The 21,950-nt window shown below is 42.6% G+C and overlaps 1 protein-coding gene across 1 annotated transcript; it reads left to right on the forward strand.

Annotated features, from left to right (window-relative positions):
• On the forward strand, positions 1-14,179 carry LOC122413831 (uncharacterized). The gene is made up of 3 exons (XM_043424440.1): positions 1-448; positions 535-749; positions 14,145-14,179. Exons 1-3 carry the CDS (start codon positions 102-104, stop codon positions 14,177-14,179), a joined length of 597 nt encoding a protein of 198 aa, XP_043280375.1. The 5' UTR covers positions 1-101.
• Positions 14,180-21,950: the final 7,771 nt, after the last annotated feature.

The raw sequence follows: 21,950 nt of genomic DNA on the forward strand, positions 1-21,950 counted from the left end.
CTTTGCGGGCGGGATGTCACGTTTCATTGGCGAAACGTATACAGTTGAAAAGAGCGGTGGTAAATGTGAAATCGGCGGATAATGCGTGTTTTGGATGGGCTATGACTGCTGCACTTTATCCAGCAGAAAAAAACAGCGATCGCACATCCTCTTACCCGCATTATTCAACGATATTCAACTTCCAAGGCATTAACTTCCCTATGAAGTTGGACCAGATTGGGAAATTTGAGAAGATGAATAATCTCTCAATCAATGTCTATAGCGAGAAGGAGGAAGTCATTCTACCAGTCCGCGTGAGCAAGGAGAAGAAAGAGCGACACTTCAACTTGCTTTACATCGAAGACGTGTCGGGATGTGGAATTGGACACTTCGCGTGGATCAAGAATTTATCCCGGCTCGTCAACTCACAGCTCAATTCTGATGGGCACAAGAAATACATCTGTGATCGGTAAGTATTTTTAATATACAACTGTATACATTTCTTTACGATTATGATAATATACTGTAAATATTTGAAATTTTTTATTGTTATAGATGCCTTCATTACTTCCCAACCATTGATAAGCTGCAGTTCCATGAGGTGGATTGTGGCGTTATCAACGATTGTGCCGTTCGACTACCAGCTGAGAACGACAAATGGTTGGAGTTTACCAATGCCAATCGGAAGGAGCGTCTCCCGTTCGTGGTATACGCCGACCTCGAATGCATCTTGGAGAAGACCAGCGCTGAAGAAAGGGAGAAAAATAAGAGCCAACATCATCGCGTCTTCAGCGTTGGATATTTTGTAAAGTGCTCCTACGATGATTCGCTTTCGGGATACCACGAACGCCGAGGTGAGGACTGCGTGGAATGGTTCGTAGAAGAACTTAAACAATTAGCTTTGCGCGTAGAAAAGATTCTTCTTACGAACGTTCCGATGAAAGAATTGTCTCCGCAAGAGTGGAGGAAATTTCGGGAAGAAAAAGAGTGCCATATTTGTGAGAAACCTTTTGTCGAGGGTGACGAGCGTGTTCGCGATCATTGCCACTTGACAGGGCAATTCAGAGGTCCGGCTCATTCAAATTGTAATTTAAACTATCAGAATTCGTTTTTCATGCCAATAGTTTTCCACAATTTATCCGGTTATGATGCACATTTTATAATTAAAGAAGTAGCAACTGCGTTCGCGGGGAAAATCGACTTGCTCCCAATAACAAAAGAAAAGTACATCTCCTTCTCGAAAACGGTTCAAACAGGCAAAGACACGCGGAAAAATATAAAATTGCGTTTCATTGACTCGCTCAGATTTCTCAATACGAGCCTAGACAAATTAGCATCCTTTTTAACTGTAGATAAACTCGCGACGTTAAAGTCGCAATTCCAAGATGTAGACCATTTTCATTTATTAACACGGAAAGGTGTCTTCCCGTACGAGTATATTGACAGTTTCGAAAAGTTGGATGAAACGGAGCTTCCACCGCGGGAAGCATTTTACAGCTCTTTAACTGATTCAACAGTTTCCGAGAAGGAGTATGCACATGCGAAAAATGTGTGGGAACGATTTTCAACGCGAACGCTCGGCGAATACAGCGATTTATACTTGAAGACTGACGTATTACTATTAGCCGATATCTTTGAGAATTTTCGCGATACTTGCCTGAAAAGTTATGGTCTTGACCCTGCGTTTTACTACACTCTCCCCGGATATACCTGGGATGCCATGATGAAATATACAAAAGTAAAGTTTGAATTGCTCACAGACATCGACATGGTATTGTTTGTGGAGAGAGGTATCCGAGGTGGTCTTAGTCAATGCTCCAAAAGACATGCCCGTGCCAATAACAAGTACATGAACTCGTATGACCCATCTATTCCATCGTCATACTTGATGTATTTTGATGTGAACAATTTGTATGGTTGGGCAATGAGTCAACCACTGCCGTATGCAGATTTCGAATGGATTGAAGACCTTGCCAACTTCAACATCGAGTCTCATCCATTTGAATCTGAAATTGGCTATATTCTTGAGGTTGATCTGGAATATCCGAAACACTTGCACGATGCACATAGTGATTTGCCATTTTGTCCAACGCATGACAAACCTCCGGGCGCGAAGCAAGAGAAGCTTCTTGCCACGGTGAATGCGAAAAAACGATATGTCATCCACTATCGTGCATTGCAGCAGTGTTTGAAACATGGTTTGACAATCACTAAAATTCATAGAGTCTTGAAGTTTAAGCAATCTTCCTGGCTCAAAACATACATTGATTTGAATACACAGTTTCGTACACGTGCGAAAAATGATTTTGAAAAAAATCTATTCAAATTAATGAATAATGCCGTGTTTGGAAAAACCATGGAGGATGTTCGTAGTCACGTCCAAGTTAAACTGTTAACGGAATGGGCAGGTCGATACGGAGCAGAGGCTATGATTGCTAAACCTAACTTTCACAGTCGAAGTATTTTTGCGGAAAATTTAATCGCTGTAGAGTTGCGAAATCTACAAGTCAAATTCAATAAACCGATATATGTTGGCATGTCTATTTTAGATATTTCAAAAACTTGTTTATATGAATTCCATCACGAGTTCATGATGCCGTCGTATCAAAATAAATGTAAAGTCATGTATACGGATACTGATAGTTTAATTTACCACATTGAATGTGAAGATGTGTACGAGGACATGAAATGTAATCTCGACAAATATGACACCAGTGACTATCCCCATGACAACGTTTATGGTATACCGCTAGTCAACAAAAAGGTCCCGGGTCTCATGAAAGATGAGAACAATGGGGCCATAATGACCGAATTCGTTGGACTTAGATCGAAGATGTATGCGACGCGAGTTGAGGGTGAGAACGATGTTAAAAAAGCAAAAGGAGTAAAAAGTAATGTTGTGGCGAGGACCATAACATTCGAAGATTACGTGAAATGTCTCAATGAGCAGATCGAAATGAAGCGTTCTCAATCTTCAATTCGCTCGACATTACACAATGTCTATACCATCACGGAGACAAAAATTGCTCTAAGTCCACACGATGACAAGCGTTATGTTATACCTGGAACGGTAGACACGTTACCATGGGGCCATTACAATATTCCCGAATTTCCAGAAGCTATGGAGGCATAGATCATTGTAAATACGAATGTGTGCTTGTGAATGTTAGAGATTGCGAGAATATTTGTACATTGAAAGCGAAAAAAAAAAATTGTGAGAGTGAGAACTTGTTCTCAACATTGATATGAAATAAAAAAAATTTTGTGCGAGAGGACTTTTCCTCAAAAACTTGTAAATTTGTAAATATATGTTGTAGTTTATGTAAAATAAAAATTTTTTGTGAAAATCTGTCATTCTTTTTCTTTAATCTGCTTTTCATGCGGAGTTGGGGAAAGGTCGTAAAAATCAATCAGACTTTTGAATTTTCCATCTTTATTGTTTACAAATCATTTTTACTTATCCAACTATTGTGTGTTTTGTCGAAACCTAGCCATTTTACAAACAACTGACTACCACGTTTCTTCAATACTTTTTCAATAAGATATATGTCGGGATATTTTGCTCGAAGCAGCTCTTGCTCATAGAAACTACCTGCGATGGGTTCATCTTGATGATCTTTTATATTATAAGTAACTGGATTAGTTTTTCTAACTCGATATATTGTAAATATTTCCGTTGTCCAGTTTGGTGTATAACCTTTTTCGAATACATTCTTAAATTTACTTATGCGTACTTTATCACCGATTTTAAATTTTGCTTGGTTTCCAACTTCTGATCTATTGTATACATTACGCAACAGGCGTTTTTCATTCGCAGTGTTCACATCTTTCGGTTTCATTTTTATCGTACGATGTAATGTATCATTATATTTTATAATTAATGTATCGAGAATATCGATCCATTTCCAGTTTCCGCGAAAACTAAATTGAATCCACATTTTATTCTTAAGTGTACGATTGAAGCGCTCACAAATTGATGCTTTCAAATTACTAAATGTAGAATACAAGTGTATATTATACTTTTTCATCAAAGCCTTAAAGTCAGTATTATAAAATTCTTTTCCTTGATCGACGTGAAGATTTTTCGGTATGCGCCCTTTGCTGAGAATCGTCTCCATTGCAGCACTCACATCTTTTCCACTTTTACTCTTCAACGGTGCGGCCCAGGCGAATTTGGAGAATATATCGATGACGGTGAGGAGAAATTTATGGTTGGAGTTGTGTTGTGCATATGCAGACATATCTACAAGATCAGCTTGCCAAGTCTCATCCAGGCCGCGTATATCCACATGTCGACGTGGATAATTCCGCCGAGCTGGCTTATGCAGTTCTTCAACCACCGCAAGCTTCTTTTCACTCATTTTTTCTTCTCCCCCCCCCCCACAGTCCTCATCAATTGCAGAAGATAAGAGTCTGGAGGATTTTTCACTGACTTATCATTAGATGATCTCGTAAAAACTTCATATCATCATGAAGTTCTGAGATTTCTCTCTTTATATTATCAATTTCTTCACGGAGATGGGCGAGCTCGGTTCTCACATGCTTTTCTGCAGCCGCCACATTCGATTCACACTTTTGATTCGTTGTATGAGTCACACTATGAGTTATAGAATGAATGTGTTTGCTGAATGCACCGAGTGTTACAACATCTCGAGCATTTACTGGCTCGCCAACGTTGCTCAGTCGTTTTCGTTCCAAGTCGTAATGACCGTCCGATGTAATTTTGAATCCAGCACCTGGTTTACCCGGAGGACCTGCACCACGTCTACTCAACTTTCGTCCAAACACATCGACGCTCATGTTGGGAATGTGGATGAAAGCAAGCCATCACATGTTAATAAATGATTTCAGCTTCACGCAACTCCTCGATAATCGATATAATTTCATTCGAATGTGATGAATTTCCAGCAGCTTGCGATGCGAGCAATAAGCGAAGACGATCTACCAGCTCATTTGGATCATCCCAGTGAACATAGTCGACAGAGGTATGCTTTCGTGCTACCTTATACTGAGGCAGAGCACCACCTTTCTTATCGTTGCTACCGAGCATTTGGGATATATAATTTTTAAATTTAGTATTTTTATCCTGACGTACCGCACCCGTGCGTTTATAAAATTTTTTATGAGCATTCGTTGTGATGATAATTTTCTGATATTTCTCCAAGTCATTTGGTGTTAGATATTTGAGTTCGGGCTCTTTTTTAAACAACAGTTCCACCAAGCCAATACTTTTGGGATACTTTTCATCTCCAACCACTATATGATCGAGTTCGAAATGAATTGGTGAATCACCAATCATTAATCTGTTTTGAGCGAGATTTCGTACTCCATACACGCCATCTAATCTTGTTTTGTTATTACTACGCAGTAAGCCCAGATATTCACGTATCAAATTATCAACATCTCCAGATGATTCCAAGTTATCATCGTCCTCATCATCATCATTATTATCTTCATGAATATCATTATCACTATTTTTAGTTAAGGGTACACCGACATTCTCATCAGTAATTGCATCATGCCAAATATCATCTTTGAAAGAAATATCTTGCTTCATGCTATTTTCTCCGAAATTTGGAGACTCTTCCTTCTTCTCCTCCTGCTCCTCCTCCTCTTCCTCCTTTTTAACATTTACACGTTCATTCTTAATTTTAGGTTTTTTCGTATATGAAACTAGTTCTTCTAATGGTTCAACAATCGGTTTAAACACATCTTGCATTTTCTGCTGAGCACTATCACGTCCACTTTTCAACATTCGATGTTTTCGTCTGATTGCATCACTCGCCTTGGCAAGTTCACTCAATACAGCCGTCTCCTTTAAAAGTTCTTTGCGCTTCATGTTGACACGAGTAAGTCAGACTTTAGACTGTCTTGTAAAATCCAGGGGAACAATTATTTATCATCATCATCATCATCATCATCGATAGTGAGGAAAGAATCAAATCCCCTTCTATATCTTCCAGCATTCAACTCACTGTCCTTGTCAATCGTGATGAATCCATACTTGTCCGATTTCCAACACTTGACACACATTTTTTTGAAACTTGCATAAGTCATATCCGTATTGACATGATCATTATATACATGCTTGAGGTTCATATCATCTTGTTTGAATAGCACTATAAAATTTGCATTGTCTCTCACGAGATGTTTCGGAATACGAGTATACGTCTGACAGAGATAAAAACTATCCACAATCTCGTGTCTTCCCATGGAAAAAAATGCTCTCACGTTGTCCTGTTTCTCACACGCTATATCGTCAAAAATGAATATGGAGTTTGGGCGAGCTTCACTAGGTGCCACAACTTGTTCATGCTAGTTAAATTGAAAAAATTCCACTCCTTCCACAGGTTTAAGCATTTGCTCGAGCAATCGGTATTTAGGCTGCTTCAAAGATTTCGAGTATAGATATATATTCTCAAATCTCAAACCATTTGGATGTATTAGGAGCGTGAGTAAGGCATTCGTTTTTCCACAATTCGAGGGGCCACAAAATACGGCTCGAATGCTGTTAGGTAGTAAGTTTCCATGACGCTTCTTCACACTACCCGCTCCAACAATAAATTCATCGAAATTTATTATGGGGAGTTGACCGCTCGAAACTTGTTTCTTCGACTTCATCTCGCATGCGACTGATTGAAAAAATCATATAAATGCAACTTTATAATGTTGGAATAGTCAGTCGAATTGTAACCACTGTGGAGTGATGATTGTACATGATAAACCTGGTAAAGGTTTGGTAAACAGTATAATCAACAATCTCCCCGTGGAACTACATCTACCGGGATATCAATATTGTGGACCCGGTACGAAATTGATCAAACGTCTTGCTCGTGGTGATCCTGGTATAAACGCGCTGGACGCTGCGTGTAAAGAACACGATATCGCATATTCGAAAAATCGTGAAAACTTGGAAGCACGACATCTGGCGGATAAAATTTTGGCTGAACAAGCCTGGCAACGTGTAACCTCGAAAGACGCAAGTCTTGGTGAAAGAGCAAGTGCTTGGGCCGTGACAAACATTATGAAGGCGAAAAAGAAATTTGGTCTAGGTATGAAAGGAGTGACGAAAAAGACCAAAAAAAGTGTTTGCCTGAAAAAGATCATTAGTGCCGCAAAGAAAGCCATGATTCGTAGTGGTGACCCCCGTGAAATCGTCATGTCAGCATTGAAAGGTGTGCGTGCCAGTGTTAAAGGTGTTAAAGTACGCACGCCTCGGGTTCTACCTGTACCTCGCCAAAACGGCGGTTTATTGCCCTTCCTCGTACCCATCTTTGCCGGCCTTAGCGCCGTTGGTGCACTGTCTGGTGGAAGTGCTGCAATAGTCAAAGCTGTAAATGCTGCTCAAGCGGCTAAAAAGGAATTGGAGGAAAGTAAACGTCACAACAGAACACTCGAGGCCATCGCTTTGGGTAAAGGTTTACATCTGAAACCATACAAACAGGGTTTGGGTCTTTACCTCGGGACAAAAAACGTATAATCACGCTACCACATCAACCACTCACCGACATCGATCTGCTAAAGTATGCGAGAGCCATGAAAATTCGTAACTTTCGTGGGGTTTTCATGCGTGACACTTTGCCTGAAAATGGACCACACAAGCAAGAATCAGCAATCGTGAATTTGGATAAAAATGTGGGCCCTGGGACACACTGGGTTGCATATAAAAAGAATGGTCAACGAGTCACATACTTTGACAGCTTCGGTAATCTCCCACCTCCACCCGAACTCATGAAATACTTCAATGTTGGTAGCGTGAAATACAATTATAAAAAGTATCAGGAATACGATACAATAATATGCGGGCATTTATGCTTGAAATTTTTGTGTGGACAACTAAATCGACGAGACAATTATGCACTATATAAATGAGGACTATGGAGCTGCGTGTTTAGTTCTAAATCTGCGAGCATCATGGATGATAGTTTGACGATCACCATTACTGGATCATCCTCCATACTCGAGGCACAATTTTTTCCACCCATCGAACTATCGCCCGACAAAAATTATACTCTTGGACTCGTCGAGCTGCTCACATTCAATTCGATTCCAAATATCGACATTGGTTGCAATGAATTTCACGTTGGAAATCATGTGGTGACCATTCCAACGGGCAGCTATGAAATTGAAGATATTGAAAAATATTTGAAAACTGAGTTGGCATCTAAAAACATACAAATTCAGCTTAAGCCGAATAATTATACGCTACGCAGTGAAATTGAGTGCAATCAATCGATTGATTTTACATCCAAAAATTCGATTGGACCTTTGCTGGGTTTTACGTCGCGTCGATTGGAGCCCAATAAAAGACATGTGTCCGATCTACCCGTGTCCATTCTCAAAGTGAACGCCATTCGAGTCGAGTGTAACATAACCACTGGTGCATACATCAACGGGCGAAAAGTTCATACAATTCACGAATTTTTCCCATCTGTACCGGCCGGCTATAAAATCATCGAAGTACCGTCGAGCGTCATTTATCTACCAATCACAACTCGTCGCATTGACAATATACAGCTTCGTATTGTCGATCAAGACGGAGATTTGATCAATTTCCGCGGTGAAGTCATCACCATAAGACTTCATATAAAATCTCAATGGGCATAATTTACAATCATCGTATTGGCAATATTAATAAGCCAACATGGGATCGCGAAAGCAGTTGTCGATCAACGCTCAAAGAGCTAACACCTCAAAACCTTCTGCTATTGAAGAGTTTGGGTCTCAAAATTCGTGGAGTTCGCGTGTGAGAAATTATCTGCTTTGCTCGTTGTGCATCTGCTGCCTGCAATGGAGGAAGAAATCGTAAACATCCAGACACCCGTCATGTTTGACGAATCCATCATACATTATGAGGTTCATGCTCATCAACCATACGCATCGTCAACATACAACAATAGTGATGAAATACGTATTTCAATCCAACATCAAGATTTATCAATTCTACCGAGCAAAAGTTCAATTCACATTTGCGGCAAACTGACAAAGGCGGATGGTGCAGCGTTAGCTGCAACGAGCCTCGTCAACAATGCCATTTGTCATTTATTCGAGGAGGTGCGTTATGAACTTAACGCAGTTGAAATCGATCGTAATAAAAATGTGGGAATCACATCTCTTATGAAAGGATATACATCTCATTCGTCGGCGAGAAGTGCAATGCTTGAGAACACCGGTTGGCTCGATGTTGAGGAGACTAAACAAATTGTAGACGTAGCAGGCAACTTTGACGTATGCATACCACTGAGCATGCTGCTGGGATTTGCTGAAGATTATCGAAAAATGGTGGTGAATGCAAAGCACGAATTGATTTTGACTAGATCACGTTCCGATGATAATGCCATAGTTCAACCAGCCGCTGAAGATTATAAAATTACACTACGGAAAATTGAATGGCTCGTTCCATACGTCACCGTGGCGGATAAACGGAAAATTCAATTGCTGAAATTCATCGCCAAAGATACCCCAATTCCAATGAGTTTTCGTACGTGGGAATTGTATGAATATCCAATGTTACCGGCGACATCGAAACACGTGTGGTCAGTCAAGACATCAACGCAGCTGGAAAAACCTCGATATGTGATCCTGGCATTCCAAACAGGACGAAAGAATAATAAGAGGCAAAATGCGAGTAATTTTGATCATTGCAACGGTACTGATGTAAAATTATACTTGAATTCACAATGTTATCCTTATGGTAATATGAATTTGAATATAGAACAAAATCAGTATGCAGTACTCTACGATATGTATACAAACTTTCAACCGATGTACTACAATAAGGAGGCCGAACCATGGCTTACAAAAGCGGATTTTCTCAAATTTGCACCTCTCATTGTGATTGACTGTTCGAAGCAGAACGATTCTCTCAAGTCTGGACCTGTTGATGTGCGCCTCGAATTTGAAACAAGCACAAATATTCCAGCACAAACATGCGCATACTGCCTTATTCTACACGATCGCATCGTTGAATACAATCCTGTGAGTGGTGGGGTGAGAAAATTGGTATAAAACCGTACCATCAACTTCTTCGGCCAACAGTCATCATGGATTTTGTCATCGATCTACAAGGCTTCAAAGGACCCATCAATGAGTTTATACTCAAAGAAATTTCAATCATTCGTGCGGACGTGAAGAATGCTGAACCTCTCACACTTTTCTTCGCACCACCGTATGCATGGGATTCTCTGCCGACAAAGTATAAAACGACAAACAAATGGCTGGAACGTAATTTTCATGGATTGCCATGGGATTTTGGTGTAATACCATACGATGCTGCAAGAGGAATAATTCAAACTATCTTACGCGGCGCTCATACCATCTTCGTAAAAGGCGGCGAAAAGTCTTTATGGCTGACGAACTTTTTGGATCTGTCAACGGAGATTGTCGATTTGGAGACTTTGGACTGCCCATCGTTGAAAAAACTGCCGAAAAGTCCATCGAAATGCGACCATCACCACCACATCAACGAATCGAAATTTAATTGTGCAACGAAGAATGTAAAATCTTTGCAAAGCTGGTTATACGTATATCATGCATTATGTAATAGAGGGATCTTGGAATAAACAAAACAATTTTTTCATAAATGTGTAATTTTATTTATACAATATTCCTCCTCCTCCTCCTCCTTCAACATACATTTCATCGGTGATTCAGATATATACATTTTTTGCGTTGAGAATATTAGAAATCTCTTTGAGAAAATTCAATAGCGTTCCAATCACCACCGAGATATTTCATGTATAGTTGTCCACAATGAGCCGTTTCCAGAAGTTTCTCGAATACCGCTGGATTCTGGTCGAATGCCTTGACAACTCGCGGTGGCAGGAATACGGTGAATTCATTCCTGATTTCCGCGACGTATCTTTTTCCCCATTTGGTATTTGCTGTCCTCACGTCCGAGATGAGATATTCCTCGTTGACTTGGAGTTCTTTCAGCTTCTTGGCGGGGAGATACTCTGACTTTGCAATGATATTGTTGATGGCGGAGAACTCCATTATGGATATAGTTTTTTGAGATTTTCTTTATAGAGCAAGTCTTGACTCAACTTTACGAAGACGTGAAGTGATGCTTTTTTCTTCTGGACTCTGCTATTTGTAGTTTTTCCATCTATCCCTACCCCAAAACTGAACCATCCCCTTCCACACGCTTTCAAACAGGTTCAAACGTGATCTATATTGGAATCGATCCAATCTCTTCCGGTGGTCCTTTTTTCTGTACAGGCTCTTTGATTCCGCCGACGTTATGAACACGTGCATTCTAAACTTGTTTAAACACGTTCACAGCATTTCCTACAATTTCGACGTTGCGGAGCCGGACCGTCAATATGATCGTCCATCGATGATACATTCCAATGTTCAACGCAACGACGTAATAATGCAATCTCACTATCGGATTTGTAGTATTCGGGTAAACGATCCCACAGAATATCTGTATATTCACCAAAGTATTCCTTGAACATGGTTGGAGATATAATTTGGAGCTCCTCCGATGTCATTTCACAGGGATTTTTTATCCGTAAAGTCCCATAGATGTTTACAAGTCGTTCCATAATCGAGCACTTTTCACAATTTCTACGTCTGGGTCTAGCTGAATCAACATGAGTTCGCACCCAGGGTTGATTGAAATGATCGAAACACAATTGATATGATTGCACATCAGCATCACACTGCAAATACTTGGGTAAACGATCCCATAACGTAGGAATAGAATTACTATAGTACTTTAAAAGCAAAGCCTTCGGCAATGACTCAAGTTCATTTTCCGTTAATGTCGATGGATCTTTTGCTGGATGGATAGCATACATACTAGCACACCTTTCCATCGCGACGTTTACTTTCAGAATAAGCGTTCGATGTGAAAATTTTTTTTTTCTCGGAAAACATTCAAACAACTCTCAAGTCAAAAGTTCGGGGAAGGGCAGGTGCATTTCGAAAAAGAAATCTCGTCGGATCTTGCGCCGTCTCAGGAATGTAGAGATATGTAACACTGGACATTTATCATTAGACGTCGTGTGACGTGCAATTCTCGGAATAACAATATATTTTTTCAAAGATACAAGTCTCAAGTGAAAAGTCGGGGGAGGGGCATTTTGAAAAAGAAATCTCATGGAAACTGGCACCATCTCAGGAATGCAAAAATATGTAGGACATATAAATTTGTCATTAGAGTAGTGCTTTGGTCCGATAATTGAGATCATTTTCGAAAAGAGCAGGTCACTTTTTCAAAAGAAAATTCCGTCCAATGCAATCTGATGATCACACCGGAAACATAAATCAGTCATTCGAGAAGTGCAGCAATCTTTTGTCATCAAAGTGCCGCCGCACCCCCGCTGTCCGAGAACCTTCCCCCTCCACATACCATGCAGCCCCGCAACGGTCCCCGCGCTCCCCCGTCCCCGCTCCCCCCTGAGATCCCTGAGTTAGAACTGGTATAGCCTTACTACTATCACTATATCTTTGGAAATTTCATACCATTTTTACATACAGAAACCTTAACCGGTAACATTTATAGCAAAAACCGAAATTTTCAATAAATTTGCTTACGATTTTATCTTATAACAGAAAACCAAGTGTTATTCCACAAGTTCTCAAGCGGATGCAACTTCGGAAATTTAGTTAGCCATATTGTTATTTGGATCACCGGACGCTCGTTAAAACATGCATTTGTTCTCAAAGATGTGACTTCGCAACGATCTTTCATGAATTCGATCTGTAGATGCTAATTACTCGGAAAACCAATTGTGGTGATGGCAATACCATATAATTTTCTAGAAAGTCAACGTAATCCTCGAATTTTTTGTTTTTGATATCTTAGCACCAGAGTTCCAGCAGCGAATATGCATGTCTAAAACCCAGCGAAGATTCAATGGCTTTATTCGTGAACCACATAGCGTTTCTCCAGTGAAATAGTGGTAATGCGGCCTCTCAGACGTGATCGCTGTTCCGTTCACCATTTTTTCGGATAGCTGATAACGAAACTGAATCGAAAAAATAACTCCAAATAACATTTTCATTCATTTTTCAAAAGTAAGATGGTGGAACATAAATTTTACTTCTAATTCGGTTTAATTCCTCGTATTTTTTGAGTTCGGGGTGAAATGCCCATTTATATTTTAAATGTATTTTGACGCAGTCATCTCTTTTACATGAAAGTAGGACAACCCTTTATTAATAAATGTGTAACTTCTCCCTTTCATTGTTCTAGATTATAGAACGTTCTGGATCTCTCGATTTCCTCAAATTACCGAATATGGCGATAAAAACATATTTTTCTGTCAAATAAAAAGTTGTGTAACGAGAAATTGAAACAAGAGTTCTGGCCTAAGAGTAAGTTTAGTGAGTAATTCGGATAAAGTGTTTTTCTACGACACATTTCCCCCTCTCAAGATTTTGAAGTGTCGAGAGAGGTGTTTCAATCACGGCAGTTGGAATCGAGCGCTTGAACGAATAGGTCCGATATTAGGGAAAAGGACCATTCGAGGCAAAAGACAAACGAAAGATAAGTCTTCTTCCTCCTGATAATTATTGCGAACTATACCATAACAAAACATGTAAATAGATTTCGTTCGATCTTGAAAAACCATTAAATTTTTTCTTGTAACAACCCTAAAATAAAAAATAAAAAAATAAAATATCACAGTTGTTAAGTATAAATCTTTTCTCGACTCTGTTATTTATTACAATTCGCACCTGTTCCTGTTCCTGTTAGACCTCTAGGAGGTTGCTTCCAGCTAATTTTCCTTGAAGGAGGATGATTGCATTCGGTATTTCTCATGTTTTTTTATTTTTTACAATTTTTGGAATATCGAATTTTTTGAAAGGTCCTTGTGATAAATATTGGAAGAAAATAACAAAATTATTTGTTTAACGGTTTCGAAATGCGAACTTTATGATAACGTTTTTTCAATAAAACTAAGAACGCTAAGTTCCATTTACAAGTTCACAGATACTTTCTCAACGTAATGCAGCCAAATCTCTTGAAAAATGTGGTTTTTCTGTATTTTTTGTGATATCCTTTTGCCATCAAGAAAGCCACGACGTTTACTCTCTTTCAAAATCCAGGAAAAACTAGTTTTTTTTTAATGAAATTTAATGTCACAGGTCAAAATTCATATGCCAGCGAAAAACTGAAATTCTCACATGATTTTTGGTTCATTAAAAATTAGAGGAACGTAAGTATCAGAAGAAAAATCCTCATTGACCTGCACAAAATCCAGGGAAACGTTTTCTCCCTTTCAATATCCGGAAAAAACAAGGTTGTTTAATGAAAATTGAATAACATCCAAAAATGATCAGGCGTAGACTCAAACACATGAATTTTTCAATCCATAATGCCAATCGTAAACATGGTCTGGAATTTTTTTTTTTTTTTTTACCAAGGAGTTGCGGAAATCCTTTTTACGGATTCCATGTAGTCTTACAGACTACATGGGTATGTGGGACTCCCAAAAAAAATAGGCCTACCCACTAAAACCGCCACCTCCTTGTTGTCCTTCCCCCCAGCCAAGGACTATGTTGATATTACTTCTGACTGGGGGTTCTGTCTGTGTGCGTTCGTCCGTTCTGTCCCACCGTTATCGTAACGTCGCGTCACTCAGTCTGCTCAGTCATCCGTCAAGCAGCCGTCCACGTTCTTACGTCGCAGTATCGTTTCCGTGTAGGTGGCGACTAAGCACTACCATTCAGGTTCGTGCAGCATCACCCCGACGATGTTCTCCGGGGTAATACTGCCAACTGTTATTTCCAGTTCTTGTCTCTGTCTCGTCCAGCGTTCACACACGAAAAACGTGTGTTCCGCGTCGTCTCGTTCATGTCCACAGTACTTACAGTCAGGTGTCCGTACTCTGTTCATTCTGTGGAGGTACCGTCGGAAGTAACTGTGCCCCGTCAAGAGCTGAGTAACGTAAAAATTCACGTCCCCGAACTTCCTTCCGAGCCACGGCCTCAGGTCCCGTATAAGTCGTCTCGTCCAGTTACCATCATTTCCGTTTGTCCACCGTCCTTGCCAAGTGTCTATCGTCCTTTCGCGCTCGGCGATTGCAGCGTTCTTCTGTCCTATGTCCGCACTGCTCCCGTAGACCCTCTTACGCTCAAACGCAAGGAGATCCACGGGAATTACGCCCGCCACCACCAGAACAGCTTGTGCAGAGACTGTCCGGTAGGAGCAAGCGATTCGCAGCGCTCCTTGTCGCTGTACCATCGTCATCGTCTTGCAGTACTTCTTTATGTTCAGGAAGTCTGCCCAGATCTCCGCACCGTACAGGAGGATCGAGTGAGCTGTCGCCATTAAAAGTCGCCGTTTCCCCGGTCTCGGTCCCGTCGTATTTGCCATCAGGCGGCTCAAGGACGCTATCCTCTCTGCCGCCCTCTGGGCCGTCTTCTGTATGTGAGGCCAGAAGGTCATCTTCGTATCAAGGGTTACCCCAAGGTACTTGACTTCCCCCTTGGTCTCCGTCTCGTGTGCCCCCACTCTCATGGGCAGTATCGTCTGTATGCGCCTTCTCGTAAGGAGCGTCAGTTCCGTCTTTTCCGTTGCGAGTTGCAGTCCGTGGTCCGTCATCCAACGTCCAACTCATCTCATGGTCTGGTTCAACTTCAACTGTGCTAGTTCCGGAGATCGCTCTGTAATCACCGCCGCTACGTCATCAGCGTAGGCGCCGAGGGTCACTCCGAGCGGCATCTCCAGCCGAAGCAAGCTGTCGTATAAGCCATTCCAGAAGTCAGGTCCCAGTATCGACCCCTGGGCAAGCCCAGCGGTGACCTGTCTCGTTACCTGTCCTTCTATCGTCTCGTACGTTATACGTCTGTTTTTCAGGTAATCCTCTACAACCCGGGCCAAGTAAGGTGGGATCCCGAAGTTGCTTTTCAGTGCCTCCAAGATATTCACCCACCTGGCCGAGTTGAAAGCATTCCTGATGTCCAGTGTCCCCAGCAGTACGATAGGTCGGGCTGCGTGACAGTGTCTGTCCAGTTCCAGGAAAGAGTCAACCACCTTTTGGATTGCTCCAATCATCGATCGACCCCTCCTGAAATCAAACTGCAAGTCGGAGAGACCCCCTCCGGCCTGCATCGCGTCCGTCAGTCTCGGTCTCAGTAATTGTTCGTAGAGTTTACCTGTCGTGTCAAGTAAACTCAATGGTCGGTAGGCCGAGGGCGTGTTAGGGTCGCCCTTACCTTTCGGGATAAGGACGAGCCTCGCCTCTTTCCACCGATCGCTGAACGTTCCCTGTCGTCAAGCACGTGTTGTACAGGTCGAGGAGTATCTCCGGCCGTAGGCGAGCCACGAGCCGGAGGATCTCAGCCGGTACTCCGTCTGGTCCCGGCGCCTTACCAGTCTTCATCGCATTCGTAACTTTGGTGAGCTCCTCAGCGACAAAGACGGGGGGCGCCGGCACGTCAGCGTCGTCCGTCACGTTCGTCCGTATCGGGTGCGTCGGAAACAATCCGTCAACAATCCGTCCTGCTGTTTCGGCATTTTTGAGTTCTGGTGGAACTCGGGCCCCTAGTTTGCCGGTCACAATTTTGTAACCCGTTCCCCAGGGATCCTCGTTCACCTCCTCGCAGAGCTTCCTCCAGCATCGCGTCTTGCCGTCCCGTATTGCCTTCGTCAGCGTCTTCTGTGCTGTTTTGTATATGGCCTGAAAGTTTTCCCTTTCGGGTCCGCCCCCACCCTCGTCACTCGTCGCCGATTTGCCAGGCAAATCCTGCGCAATTCGACGATCTCGTCCGTCCACCAGTATTGTGGTCGTCTTTTCTGTATCTGTCGTCGTTTCGGCATTGTGCTGTTGCACAAGCCGTCTATTAGTTTGGCCGTCTCGTCCGTCAGTCTCTCCGCCCTTTGCCGGTCACTCAGCTCGGGGGGAATTTTCGTCATCGGAGCTGGTGTTGTCATCAACTCCTCAGAAAATTTTCGTCCGTCCAGTTTGTCAAGGTTCCACCGCGGGGGTTGGTGGATTCTCATTCGTCTCGTTTCTGTCCGTCCTGCCACTTCGAAGGTGATGTACTGGTGATCGCTGGCTGTATAGTCCTCGATCACCCGCCACCCCCTCAGCCGTGACAGGATTCCGTCCGACGTCAGCGTCACGTCCGGGATGGAGTCTCCGAACCCTGGTCGTCTGTACGTCGGCGTGTGTCCCGTATTTACCACTGCTAAGTCCAGTCTTGCGGCCATCTCCAGCAGTAGTCGTCCGCGTCGGTTCGTTTCCGTCATTCCCCACTCGATCGCCCCGTAATGACAAACCGGGCTTCTTTCATGGGGAGAGCCCGTTTATAAGGGTCCCCTTCATTCGTTTTCGGGCGACTCCGTTTATAGAAGTTCCCGGACATTCGATTTTCGGTAAGACCCGTTTACAGGGTCACCGAGCATTCACCTCCCCGGTTTGTCAAAAGGTGTGTGCGTATAAGTGTTTGCGTAGTGTGTGGGTGTGGGTGTGTGTGTGTGTGTGGCCAGAGCCCTGTTAGCCGAGTACGATAAACACCCGTTGCCCGCCCTGCACGTGAGAAAACTCGGACGTAGGGTTGGACTTTGCAGAGCAAACATGGTCTGGAAATACTCAATATACATGTCGCTTCATCATGTCGTCAAACTTAAGGAAGCTCGGTCGCGTAGGGCCGGGTTCTGTGGGTGCATGAACGGGGCACCCCGTTTTTTTTTTTAAATGCGCATATTTGCATTACCACAATGCATTATAAAACGATTATTAATCATTTAAAACAGAAATAATCAGTCACACATCAATCAAAAAAGAACAGAAAAAAGGTACAGTTTGACGTTACGATCCTGCTCACAAAAAAGTGGCAACGTCGAAATATAGAGAAAATAATTCAACAGCTGAAAATGACTTGATTTCATACAGAAATACTCAACGATCTATTACGATTTTTTTTCGGTCTCATTACCTCTGATATATAACATTATTTATTATTGTTGAAAAATAAGTATATAAATTGTGTGTTAATCGTTAAAACTTGACGTTTTTATACAATTAATTCGTTTTTTAACCTCTATGTACGCGTATACACGCGCCCGGACGTGCGTGTGTTTTTCACAAATTCCAGGTTAGACAGTCGATGCTTCAAATATCGCGCATGCGCTTCAGCGCTGTGCTGCACATCTGATTTCTGCGACGTTGCGGAATCGTCTCACCGTCACGAAACGTCCCAGAACATCGAGTTTGTAGACATTTTAACAGTCAATATCTTTTTAGATAGGTCGATAACTCCAAACTTTTTTGATATATTCTGAATCCTTATGATTTGGAGAACAATACTCTATTTTTTTGTTTATTTCTGTTGCGTAAGTGCATATATATCCCTTAGGACACGCGTTTTGAGAGTGACTCTTCCATAAGACCCGTGTTAAAAATCCTAACTTTCACTATTTTTTTCGTTCTTAAATGGTCGATGACCCCATCTGAAATTTTGCATATGTCATTATTGATAATCTAACTATGAGATATTAAAAAATTATTTTTTTCTGTTTCGCAGGCATTCGCGACCGAGCCTCCTTAAGAGATGTTCATTGCATTTCAAAGATAGAAATTTTGATATCACGAAAAATAAGCAACCAATGGCTCATTGAAATAAATTTCCAAATTCATCTTGCAACAATTCAAGTGAATATCTATGTATTTACATGGCCCAAAGATTTTTTAAAACTTGGGTTTATATACAAGCAATCATGAAAACATTTTGTTATGAATTTTCCAATTTATTGAACTCAATATGAGGAAATAGAAATACGAATGTCACTCGAATTGTCTAGAGAATGAATAGAAATTGGTATGGATATACTGTAAGCTAAGGAGAGATGGGAAAAAGGGCCCGGTGAACACAGCCAAATGAAATGAAAGAAAATATGACAACAATACATTGAATTAGACACTTTTACTTGACCAAAGTTTTTCAAAATTTATTTGCATTCATTTACGTGCAACCACGCATATTTTTTCTATAATGTAATAACATAACATAAAATTTCTGTTTGGAAAGAACGTTTGAGAGGTTATAATGAGCGAAAGTTTTTTTTTCTCACATAACTCCCGTTGAAAATTTTTAATAAACCAGAATCAGGATTGCAACAACATTATGTCATAAATAAACGTAAAATCAAAGAATTAGTAGAAGGAGAAATTTCCCAATACTAATATATGTCCTATATAATAAATACTCGCGAACCGACTGCGATGAGGGTAAATTAATCCACATGGTTTTCTCAAAACTTACATAACATTTTTTTTTATAGTCTGTGACGTGACATTTCTGCCCCGCCACTCGTACGATCTGTGTCGACCAGTGGACCGGGTTTACGGTCCATTTTGGGACGCCCCTCGACTCACTGGCGATGGTCGGAACAAGACTCAGCGTCACGTATCTTTAAGTATTAGTTTGTTAACCCGTGTATTACCTTGCTAGCGAAATTTACCTGTTTTACCTTCTGTTACCCCCGCGTGCAAAGAAGAGGGAGAGAGAATTTTAGTTCGCCTTTTTTAAGTTCTAATGACGTGTATTTTGACAGCTTCGTTTGATAGTGGAGTGATTTGGGGTTGCCACCCGCCGGGGTCCCCCCCCCCTCTCACCAGTATTTGTTTGCTTGAGGCTTGCCGATTGTCTGAGCCGATCTCGCTCATAAGGATCACCCTCTCACACCGTCACCGAGCATCGAATAACATTCTCGACTTGCGGGCGGCTGAAAGAGCACGCTGGCATAGGCCATATTTTGAACGCCGCCCGTGTCTTTCCCGCTGTAGCAACCCAGAGTTGCACCGCCCGCACTACCGTGGATTCGGGTGTCACAGTCCGTGTGAACCGGCGCCTCGTCAGGTGGGATCTGGGGGAGTTTTTCTGGAGGCGAGGTGCTGTTGTACCTGGTGGTTTATTTTGTGGGCCCACCACGTCTCCGAGACGTCCGGAGTCGTGAGGGAGGCCTCCCCTCGTCCTTCCGGAGCTGCCCGCCGGATCCCCAAGAGGAAAGACACCCGGATCACGGCTATCAAGTCGAGAGGAGTGTTCCGAGTGAGCGGGGAAGGTGAGGACAAGAGGTGAGTTGTTATTAATCCGTTCAGGCAAAAGACGTAACTACAATTACGTTCATTGCGCGCTCCTCATTTGAAAATCCCGCGCGAAAGCGCGAGCCAAGAGTCCACACTCAGGCTCGCGCCTAGCGCGAGAGCGCTGCCGTACCGGGGCCCGGTGGTGGGGACAGCGCCGAATCGCGAGGACCGCTCGCACGCACAATCAGTCGAGTTCCGAACATCATACCGGTGAGTCAGCGTCCAGTCGAGTCCAACGACCACCCCCCTTGTGCAGCGAGCGTTCCTCGGTAAGTCCAACTCGTTATCTCCACCGAATTCACTGATCTAGTCGAGCCCTTTTCTTTTCTCTTGTTATTTCGGAATATAGTTCCGGTTTTTGTAGTTATGTTGCGTTTAGTGGGGCACGAGGGCGAAGTATCGAGCGAGATTGCGGCCGATACTTCCCGTGTTTCCCGTCTTTTGATATTGTCGTTTTGAAGGGCTTAGCTTGATCAGTTTTTCGTTATTAATTTGGTCTCAGTCAATTCTTTACAGTTTCGCGCTAATGTAGAGTTAATCATAGAAGTCGAGTCTTTGTGAAATTGCGTCGTACGCGCTGGAATATTCCACGCGACGACGCCTCTCTCTCTCTCTCTCTCCCTGCACGCGCCGAGGCTCTAGCGAGCACGTTACCTCGCGTTTGTTTGCGCTCTGTCTCTCTCGCTCGCGCTAGCGAGCATCGTTTATACGGCGTTGTATTTTATCTTTTGTATCGAATCTTTTTCCACCGTTATTTTTACCTTCGCCTATATTATTCTTTTTCTATTTCGTGTGACGCTTACTGTCTTTTCTGTACCTTTTTCTGCGAGCATTATTACCACGTATTATTGCATCATCTCTGTTATCTTCGCCAATATTAATCCGACGCTCATTATCCCTATTTTATCGCATTCTTTATTCGCGTCAGCTCGTATTACCTCCACTGAACGCGCGGGAACTTCGGCGTTACCTCGCGCTTGGCCGAAGTTCGTCCCGCTGTTACCTTCGGTTACCTTTCGTCGCGTATCGCCAGACTCCTCGCGATCGAACGGGTGCCCATTACCTTTTACCTTGGATTACCTAGGGCACCGGCTGTTCTGGCGTTGCTTACCTTTTACCTTTTACCTAGAGCATCCGCCTGGCGGACGGCTGATTACCTTTTACCTGCACGCCAGAGCATCGGTTGTCGATTACCTACGGCACCCGGGAGACCACGAGGCGTTAACCGCGTTATTACTCGGTGAATTCGGGCGCGCCCCGCGCGAAGTCCCTCGTTACGGCGCGAGCAGTCAAAGTTTTGCGATCCGATGCCCCCCGAATTAATTTCCCTCAAACTTTATTTTGTATCGAGTCCAACCCGGTTATAATTTATCCCTTTTGCTGTATTCGAACTTATTCGGTCACTGTGAATAAAGCTTGAAGTATGTCCAGAATTCTGCTTTGTCTTGGCTTATTTTTTTTGCGTTGCGAATTGCTACCTTTTCCCCAAGGATCCCCCCCTCTACCTTTCAGTATCTCAGATGAGCTGAGTAGCCGGACCGTCCTCAGTCACGCGTGTCTCTCGTTCCCTCTGTGTCGTAAATTATATTATTTGACGTTACCATCGTTGAGAGTGAATGAATCAAAAGTCGAGTAATCGGCGGTACTTCGTACCTGGCGCCCAATTCACTCTCATGGCCGGAGAGTGGTGCGAGAGGACGAGACGGGTGAGCTGAGAAGGGATGTGATCGTACCCATCGGGGAAAATATTACGTTACAAATGGCGCCCAACGTGGGGCCCGAAAAGTAGCAATTTATTAGAGTCTAGAATGTTGTAATATCGAATTTTGATTCCGTATTTCGTGTTTCGCGTTATTCGTTACCATATAATTTTCGGTAACCATTGCGCCCTAGATCCGTATAGCCCGCGTCGAGAAATTT

The sequence above is a fragment of the Venturia canescens genome, chromosome 7 (genome assembly GCF_019457755.1).
Source record: "Venturia canescens isolate UGA chromosome 7, ASM1945775v1, whole genome shotgun sequence".
Taxonomy (NCBI): Eukaryota; Metazoa; Arthropoda; class Insecta; order Hymenoptera; family Ichneumonidae; genus Venturia; species Venturia canescens.